Source organism: Tamandua tetradactyla, chromosome 4, assembly GCF_023851605.1.
Source record: "Tamandua tetradactyla isolate mTamTet1 chromosome 4, mTamTet1.pri, whole genome shotgun sequence".
Classification (NCBI taxonomy): domain Eukaryota; kingdom Metazoa; phylum Chordata; class Mammalia; order Pilosa; family Myrmecophagidae; genus Tamandua; species Tamandua tetradactyla.
In genome coordinates this window covers 84,652,941-84,663,125 of record NC_135330.1, presented here as the reverse complement: position 1 = coordinate 84,663,125, position 10,185 = coordinate 84,652,941, and the positions used below count along the sequence as shown (strand labels likewise).

Here is a 10,185-nt window from a genome sequence, read left to right as displayed (position 1 = left end):
ATTGGAGGCACCCAGAGGCTCGACTGAACTGGTGGCTTATTAGAGTCTGGGTGCCTGCTTCTGCCCCTTGGTGGGTGTAGAAGGAAAGCTGTGGGACACTGATCATGACTTGCTATGGAATTTCTCAGTGAAGGTGGGAAACTCCAAACCTTTTTGATCAATGTTCTGGATAATAATTAATAGACTATTTGCTACAGAGAACTCTACCCAGAGTGACCTACATCTGATGCTATTTCTTCTTTCTCTGGACTTTGGTAGTTTTCAATAACAATAAAATCAAACATTAATATAGATTTAAAGGTTGGGTGAGTAAATTGTCTGGTGTACATTATATGCCCAATAAATATTGATTGAACAAACGTCCTTGAACATAATTTACATATTAAGGAGCAAACACAATGCAGTGAGCCTTTATTTTGTTTCAAGACATCAACATGTTTTCTTTTTCTTAACCAATGTTACAGACTGAAATTTCTAGGTGACTGTGTTTGCTAATGAATTATTTCTACCCGGGATCACACTGGTGAGCTACACAGTTGTTCTACAAAACTCACCTCAATGTTTACGATTCTCTCCCCCAACTCGACCACTCTACTTCAAGCAGTTAGGCTTTTCTCCTTATTCCATAAGCATGTCGTTTGCAACTCTGGCAGAGCAGTGAGTTCATTTTATAGTTTGTTCCCTGGTCTTTCTGCTATGCAAAACTGTAAGCTCCCTGAGGACAGGAACTCTCTTTTGTCCCCGTTGCCCCTGTACAAGGTGCACAGAAGCTGTTCAACAAATGTGAATGAATGAACCATGACTAAACGAATTCCCAGAAGTTTAGGAGAAGACATGATATGGGCTCAGGAAAGAGTTTGTTTTCAAAATGAAGCTTAAAGTTGAGTTGAAACACCAGAAAACATGTGTGTGGATAAGTTAGTGAAGGATAATGACACAAACAAAAATGGCCATCACCAAGAAAGATATTTTACTACTTTAATAGAAGCTCATGGAAAGTAGACGTAACTTATGGGAGGGGTTTGCTTTGCTTGTGGTCCTTTTCATTGGGTCACAGAAGCAATGATGGCCAAGATTCATGGTTGATGAGTTGGTACATTTCCTGCAAAAAAATTTCTCCTTTCTGTCCTTTGCTTATGGTGTTTGTGAAGATATTTTCCACAAGGAGATCAAGTAAAAAGAAAATAAGACAAACTTTTCCCTGTAGAGCTCAGAGACATCCTTCATGGATTAGGTATCCCTGCCTCCAACTTCTTTATCTGCACACTACCCCCCCCCCCCCAAGTCTCTGTGGGTTTTTACTGTTCTCATTTTAGCACAGTGCAGCTGGTAGAATGAAGCACTATTAAAGGGAGAGCAGATACAGGTTGAGGGGCAGCCTCTGGCTGAATGCTGGGTCCCAGCCATGCTTTGGGATGCTGCTTACTGATAGTTATCACCAAGCTCCTGGACAAGCTCCTGGTTTTAGGAAGGCTGTCCACAGTGAACTATTGTTTGCTTTCCTTCCAAAGTCTTACCACTGACACTTATGTACTTATTTGTTCAATAACTATTTTTAAATCACCAAGAATGTGCCAGAAGCTATGCAAGGCAATGGAGACACTATAAAAATGCCAGGGTCCCAGCCCTCACGAAGTGTGCAGTCTAGAGGGATGGGAAGAGGGAGAGCCAGCAGTTACAAGTGTTCTAAGCATTAGGTAAGGGCTGGTCCTGGCCTGAAATGGGCATCTGAGGGGAAGGTCACCTGCAAGTGGAAGGTGGCCTTTGCACCCAGTGCACTTCAGAGCGGATGCCTGCAATTCTCAGGAGGCAGCTGCAAAAATGAAGGCAATTTTCCCATCTATCACCCCTATTTGGTTTTGAAATGTATTATGGTTACTTTGGCAGAAGATTCAGTTCCCCAATTGTGTTTTTTTCCCCTAAGCTTAACTTTAAAATTAGTTCATTTTTCCTGAGCAAATGCCAGCCAGGAAAGGAGGTTACTGACCTAAGAACATGCTGGGCAGCCTAGGGACGTCATTCTGGGATGAGATTCCTCCAGGAAAATTCAAGAATGCGAGTGCCTTCATCAGAGTCATCAGTTCTGAGCCCTTTTCTTCTGAGAATAGGGTCAGTCCCCACCCAGGACTGATGGCAAACGACCATGTTTTTGGAGCTCAGAGCTCTTCTGCCAGTGGTCTGCTCCTCAAGCCCTGGGCTGTGGAGGGAACCTTGGGGGCCCAACACACAAAGAATGAGTCATGACCTTTGCCTCCTTCCCTCTCTCTACATAACTCAGGATCCTGGGATGCATAAGTGGCCGCAGAAAGGGATGAGTTCTAGGGTCCCTGTGAGACTCTATTTTTCCAAAAATGCCCACATCTACGTCCTTGGGCCCACCGGCCAGGGTGGGCAATGTCTTAGGCCCTCTGGGAGAGGGAGGGAGACCCTGGGTCTGGATGGGGGCACAGAGACCCCCGTGAAATGGATACATAGGCCCAGGCCCTATAGGTAGGCCCAGCAGAAATGTGATCTCATGGCTGAGGACAAAACAGCCTTTGCAGAGTGGGTGCCCTGCTCCCGGGTTCCACACTTGCCCTCCTGAGGTGGGCTGACCAGGGCTAGGGGCCTAACAAAGCAGGGCGGCCTGCACTGTCGTCACCCTTTGTGTCCTGGCAGGGGATTGGAACAACTGGCAGGAAATGCCAATCCACAAAGATGTGCCACAGAAAACTTCATTCAGGTCACTCTGGCTTGTAGGGGTAGCAATTGCTTGGATTTAAATTCCTGTTTAAACTGAGACAAAAGAGGGAAAAAATGGCTATGATTGGGGACCTGCGTGCAATTGGCTAGAAAAACAAGATGGAAGTTTTAAGTACAGATAAGGCTTAACTGTGGTGGACAGGGTGGGGGCCCCAGGAGGGAGAAAGAATTCTAGAATGGGATTACGGAATCAGTACCTGGAGCCAATTTCACCTGGCTCTAAAAGCTCGCATTAGACAAACATTTAGAATATGTCTTAAAATGACAATTATGACATTAGATACATACCATTTAGAAAATTCTTGATTTTAGTAAGATAGCCTCATTCTTTTCTTTTTATTGGTTTATTTTAAAAAGCTTATTAGACTCTGTAAAAAAAAAAAAGAGCTGTCAGTTTACCAATATTAATTCCTAATAATAATGATTTTAATAAAACTTTTTAATAAAATGCTAGAGTCACTGGCCAAATAGGGAACAAAGATAACTCAGTATGAAATATGAATGTGTATTTACCTAGCCTACTTTACCAAGTTATGACTAATTTTCCTTTCCCTTCTATAAAAAAATTAACATTCTGAAAGAAGATTTTGAAGGCTGAAAAAAAAATCTCTTGATCACGCCCCTTTTTTGCATGAGTGCTCTTCTAGTCTGTAGGCAAATTTTGTCCTACGTAGTTGTAATCCCAGCATACATTCAAGTCCACATTTTGAGGGCTAAATTTTAATGAAAGAAGCATTGTAACTTTGACCAGCCTATTCAGTAGGATGCAAGCTGCCTTGAGCAACCTCTATTTTTCAAAAAGGCAAAATCATTCAGGCTGGTTCCCCATTGGTAGTTTGCTTAATGTGCATTCCTACACTTGCAAGAACTAGAAAAACAGCTGCCAAGGCAGCTGCAAATTTCTCAGGACATGCAGTCAATTCTCCATTAGTCAGGGACTGATTATACAGTTTGTGGGTTTTCCAGGCTAAATCCTCTTTTTCTTTCTAACCACCTTTTAGCTGTTCAACTGCCAGAATTACTCTACCTGAGGGCGGGTTTTCCAAAGGAATAGGGGTTAGATTAACTTTCTAAAAAACAAGCAAATCCACTTATTGACAAGATGGTAAAGAATGTGATTGGATTAAAAGAGAGAGCTTATCAATAAATTTATTCTTTTTTTTTTTCCATAGCATAAATGTTTGAAGGTTGGCTATAATTTTGGGTTAATTATCTTTGAATCTTTCACATTTAGGTATTTAATTTGACCTTTTTTTAAAGTCTATCAAAGATCTATCAGTTTAAGCTTTGGCATGTTCCACTCTAGAGTAACTATGAAGGGAAAGAGAAAAAGGAAAAAGAAAAAAGGAAAACTTAAGTTTTTTTTTTTGTGAAAAAAATCTAAAATTCATTTTATTTCTCATCTTTCTCTATGACTTTTAAAAATGAGATTCTCTCCTCCCTCCCTGTTATTTCTTTTTCTCTTTCGGTATAATTTATCTGAAGCTTGCCTGTACTCTACCCTTCTTACCCTTTGTTCTGATGGGTAAAAACATCTTCATCATTTTTATTCACAGATAACCTATAGAATGTCTGGCTGCTCTGACCATGTGGCCAGAGATAACACACTTCAAATGGGGGAGGTACACCTGGATTGAAGGAAAAATACCTGGAAAGACTCGACAGCTCTGTAGTACCTTGCAGACACAAACCCACGGGGCTAGTGTCACTGCAGACAAAATATTTTAAATAAGCCTAAAAGTTTACTAATCAGAATTAGCCCTGCTAATTCAAGTAACATATTCATGCCTCTTAGATGCATAAAAAATCAGTGGAGGCAACGTTTGTCTTATACAGTAAAATGCAGTTTCTGACTCTGTGAAGCCGTCCTGCATCCTCAGTCCCCACCACTCCCTGGCTGATTGACATGGTTTCTCCCTCCCCCAGACGGTAGGTCTTCGAGGGCAGGCGCTGTAGTGCAGTTCAGCATCCGGGTGCAGTGCTTGGCATATAATTTTTTTGAATGAATGAATTAACTAATGTAGAAAATCAGACTGTAGTCCATTGACTCCAACTAATTTCTTTACCCCACATTTGCTCCTTATATCATCTTGCCAAAATAAAACTCAGCTCTTATAATAAAAATAAAATCTTTAAAAGTGCATAATTAAGCCCAGATCCTTACTTGGCATTCAAGGGCCTCTACAATCCAATTCAAGCTCCCTTTCTAGCTTTACCTCTCCTCCTTCCACTACCTGACCGTTTGCCCTCTATACTTCTGTTTCCACTCTCCTCCCAGATACCGCATATGCAAATCCTATCCATCCTTAGAGATCCAATTCAAGTGTATGCTCCTTAAGGAAATATTCCTCAGTGTGAACTCCCATGTCTTTGACCTATTTATCTCTCATAGCACATGCCACATTTTTCTTTGTATGATAGTCACTTGTGAACACATCCTATTAACCTATTAAGTTGGGCATTGTATCTGAGCTTTTGGTGGGCAGACCCAAGTTATATTCAACATCTATGGAGCCTGGGCAGCCAGCACAGTGCCTAATGCATATTTCACACTCGATAAATGTTTGCCGTCATCCTCTGACCTTCCTTCTTGTATCATGAAGCCCCTGGTCACCTTCTCACCACTTTCAGGTCCCCATGGCTCATAGAAGGGTAGTAATACTGGCTTTATGGGCCCCACAAGCAATTCTTTCTTTTTTTTTTTTTTTTTTTTTACTTTTTTTATTAATTAAAAAAAGAATTAACAAAACAATTAGAAATCATTCCATTCTACATGTACAATCAGTAATTCTTAATAACATCACATAGTTGCATATTCATCATTTCTTAGTACATTTGCATCGATTTAGAAAAAGAAATAAAAAGACAACAGAATAAGAATTAAAACAATAATAGAAAGAAAAAAAAAAACCTATACCTCACATGCAGCTTCATTCAGCGTTTTAACATAATTGCATTACAATTGGGTAGTATTGTGCTGTCCATTTCTGAGTTTTTATATCCAGTCCCGTTGTACAGTCTGTATCCCTTCAGCTCCAATTACCCCTTCTCTTTTTTTTTTTTTAATTAACGGAAAAAAAGAAATTAACCCAACATTTAGAAATCATACCATTCTACATACGCAATCAGTAATTCTTAACATCCTCACATAGATGCATGATCATCATTTCTTAGTACATTTGCATCGGTTTAGAAGAACTAGCAACATAACCGAAAAAGATATAGAATGTTAATATAGAGAAAAAAATAAAAGTAATAATAGTAAAACCAAAACAAAACAAAACAAAACAAAACAAAAACCTATAGCTCAGATGCAGCTTCATTCAGTGTTTTAACATGATTACTTTACAATTAGGTATTATTGTGCTGTCCATTTTTGAGTTTTTGTATCTAGTCCTGTTACACTGTCTGTATCCCTTCAACTCCAATTGCCCATTATCTTACCCTGTTTCTACCTCCTGCTGGACTCTGTTACCAATGACATATTCCAAATTTATTCTCGAATGTCTGTTCACATCAGTGGGACCATACAGTATTTGTCCTTTAGTTTTTGGCTAGACTCACTCAGCATAATGTTCTCTAGGTCCATCCATGTTATTACATGCTTCATAAGTTTATCCTGTCTTAAAGCTGCATAGTATTCCATCGTATGTATATACCACAGTTTGTTTAGCCACTCTTCTGTTGATGGACATTTCGGCTGTTTCCATCTCTTTGCAACTGTAAATAACGCTGCTATAAACATTGGTGTGCAAATGTCCGTTTGTGTCTTTGCCCTTAAGTCCTTTGAGTAGATACCCAGCAATGGTATTGCTGGGCCATATGGCAATTCTATATTCAGCTTTTTGAGGAACCGCCAAACTGCCTTCCACAGTGGTTGCACCATTTGACATTCCCACCAACACTGGATAAGTGTGCCTCTTTCTCCGCATCCTCTCCAGCACTTGTCATTTTCTGTTTTGTTGATAATGGCCATTCTGGTGGGTGTGAAATGATATCTCATTGTGGTTTTGATTTGCATTTCTCTAATGGCCAGGGACATTGAACATCTCTTCATGTGCCTTTTGGCCATTTGTATTTCCTCTTCTGATAGGTGTCTGTTCAGGTCTTTTTCCCATTTTGTAATTGGGTTGGCTGTCTTTTTGTTGTTGAGATGAACAATCTCTTTATAAATTCTGGATACTAGACCTTTATCTGATATATCATTTCCAAATATTGTCTCCCATTGTGTAGGCTGTCTTTCTACTTTCTTGATGAAGTTCTTTGATGCACAAAAGTGTTTAATTTTGAGGAGCTCCCATTTATTTATTTCCTTCTTCAGTGCTCTTGCTTTAGGTTTAAGGTCCATAAAACCGCCTCCAGTTGTAAGATCCATAAGATATCTCCCAACATTTTCCTCTAACTGTTTTATGGTCTTAGACCTAATGTTTAGATCTTTGATCCATTTTGAGTTAACTTTTGTATAGGGTGTGAGAGATGGGTCTTCTTTCCTTCTTTTGCATATGGATATCCAGTTCTCTAGGCACCATTTATTGAAGAGACTGCTCTGTCCCAGGTGAGTTGGCTTGACTGCCTTATCAAAGATCAAATGTCCATAGATGAGAGGGTCTATATCTGAGCACTCTATTCGATTCCATTGGTCGATATATCTATCTTTATGCCAATACCATGCTGTTTTGACCACTGTGGCTTCATAATATGCCTTAAAGTCAGGCAGCGCGAGACTTCCAGCTTCGTTTTTTTTCCTCAAGATGTTTTTAGCAATTCGGGGCACCCTGCCCTTCCAGATAAATTTGCTTATTGGTTTTTCTATTTCTGAAAAATAAGTTGTTGGGATTTTGATTGGTATTGCATTGAATCTGTAAATCAATTTAGGTAGGATTGACATCTTAACTATATTTAGTCTTCCAATCCATGAACACGGTATGCCCTTCCATCTATTTAGGTCTTCTGTGATTTCTTTTAACAGTTTTTTGTAGTTTTCTTTATATAGGTTTTTTGTCTCTTTAGTTAAATTTATTCCTAGGTATTTTATTCTTTTAGTTGCAATTGTAAATGGGATTCGTTTCTTGATTTCCCCCTCCGCTTGTTCATTACTAGTGTATAGAAATGCTACAGATTTTTGAATGTTGATCTTGTAACCTGCTACTTTGCTGTACTCATTTATTAGCTCTAGTAGTTTTGTTGTGGATTTTTCCGGGTTTTCGACGTATAGTATCATATCGTCTGCAAACAGTGATAGTTTTACTTCTTCCTTTCCAATTTTGATGCCTTGTATTTCTTTTTCTTGTCTAATTGCTCTGGCTAGAACCTCCAACACAATGTTGAATAATAGTGGTGATAGTGGACATCCTTGTCTTGTTCCTGATCTTAGGGGGAAAGTTTTCAATTTTTCCCCATTGAGGATGATATTAGCTGTGGGTTTTTCATATATTCCCTCTATCATTTTAAGGAAGTTCCCTTGTATTCCTATCTTTTGAAGTGTTTTCAACAGGAAAGGATGTTGAATCTTGTCAAATGCCTTCTCTGCATCAATTGAGATGATCATGTGATTTTTCTGCTTTGATTTGTTGATATGGTGTATTACATTAATTGATTTTCTTATGTTGAACCATCCTTGCATACCTGGGATGAATCCTACTTGGTCATGATGTATAATTCTTTTAATGTGTTGTTGGATACGATTTGCTAGAATTTTATTGAGGATTTTTGCATCTATATTCATTAGAGAGATTGGTCTGTAGTTTTCTTTTTTTGTAATATCTTTGCCTGGTTTTGGTATGAGGGTGATGTTGGCTTCATAGAATGAATTAGGTAGTTTTCCCTCCAATTTGATTTTTTTGAAGAGTTTGAGGAGAATTGGTACTAATTCTTTCTGGAACGTTTGGTAGAATTCACATGTGAAGCCATCTGGTCCTGGACTTTTCTTTTTAGGAAGATTTTGAATGACTAATTCAATTTCTTTACTTGTGATTGGTTTGTTGAGGTCATCTATTTCTTCTTGAGTCAAGGTTGGTTGTTCATGTTTTTCCAGGAACCTGTCCATTTCCTCTAAATTGTTGTATTTATTAGCATAAAGTTGTTCATAGTATCCTGTTATTACCTCCTTTATTTCTGTGAGGTCAGTAGTTATGTCTCCTCTTCCATTTCTGATCTCATTTATTTGCATCCTCTCTCTTCTTCTTTTTGTCAATCTTGATAAGGGCCCACCAATCTTATTGATTTTCTCATAGAACCAACTTCTGGTCTTATTGATTTTCTCTATTGTTTTCATGTTTTCAATTTCATTTATTTCTGCTCTAATCTTTGTTATTTCTTTCCTTTTGCTTGCTTTGGGATTAGTTTGCTGTTCTTTCTCCAGTTCTTCCAAGTGGACAGTTAATTCCTGCATTTTTGCCTTTTCTTCTTTTCTGATATAGGCATTTAGGGCAATAAATTTCCCTCTTAGCACTGCCTTTGCTGCATCCCATAAGTTTTGATATGTTGTGTTTTCATTTTCATTTGCCTCGAGGTATTTACTAACTTCTCTTGCAATTTCTTCCTTGACCCACTCGTTGTTTAAGAGTGTGTTGTTGAGCCTCCACATATTTGTGAATTTTCTGGTGCTCTGCCTATTATTGATTTCCAACTTCATTCCTTTATGATCCGAGAAAGTGTTGTGTATGATTTCAATCTTTTTAAATTTGTTAAGACTTGCTTTGTGACCCAACATATGGTCTATCTTTGAGAATGATCCATGAGCACTTGAGAAAAAGATGTATCCTGCTGTTGTGGGATTTAATGTCCTATAAATGTCTGTTAAGTTTAGCTCCTTTATAGTAATATTCAGATTCTCTATTTCTTTATTGATCCTCTGTCTAGATGTTCTGTCCATTGATGAGAGTGGGGAATTGAAGTCTCCAACTATTATGGTATTTGTGTCTATTTCCCTTTTCAGTGTTTGCAGTGTATTCCTCACGTATTTTGGGGCATTCTGGCTCGGTGCGTAAATATTTATGATTGTTATGTCTTCTTGTTTACTTGTTCCTTTTATTAGTATATAGTATCCTTCTTTGTCTCTTTTAACTGTTTTATATTTGAAGTCTAACTTGTTGGATATTAGTATAGCCACTCCTGCTCTTTTCTGGTTGTTATGTGCATGAAATATCTTTTCCCAACCTTTCACTTTCAACCTATGTTTATCTTTGGGTCTAAGATGTGTTTCCTGTAGACAGCATATAGAAGGATCCTGTTTTTTAATCCATTCTGCCATTCTATGCCTTTTGATTGGGGAATTCAGTCCATTAACATTTAGTGTTATTACTGTTTGGATAATATTTTCCTCTACCATTCTGCCTTTTGTATTATATATATCATATCTGATTTTCCTTCTTTCTACACTCTTCTCCATACCTCTCTCTTCTGTCTTTTCATATCTGACTCTAGTGCTCCCTTTAGTATTTC

At 38.5% G+C, this 10,185-nt stretch overlaps 1 protein-coding gene across 3 annotated transcripts in view; it reads right to left on the bottom strand.

Moving 5' to 3' along the window:
- Positions 1-941: 941 nt before the first annotated feature.
- The window catches only part of FAM120B (family with sequence similarity 120 member B), a 203,219-nt gene continuing 193,975 nt past the window's right edge, over positions 942-10,185 (bottom strand). The window contains exons 10-12 of one of the 3 annotated variants that reach the window (XR_013174402.1): positions 3,031-3,110; positions 1,988-2,210; positions 942-1,102 (exon numbers count right to left, since the gene is read on the bottom strand). Coding sequence is in view for 2 of the 3 variants with exons in the window: in XM_077157954.1 (XP_077014069.1) it covers positions 3,079-3,110 (32 nt within the window). In the remaining variant the exon portion in view is untranslated. Of the gene's footprint in view, positions 1,103-1,987; positions 2,211-3,030; positions 3,111-10,185 lie in introns of those variants that run through there. The other 2 variants (XM_077157954.1, XM_077157948.1) reach the window with 2 other exon arrangements.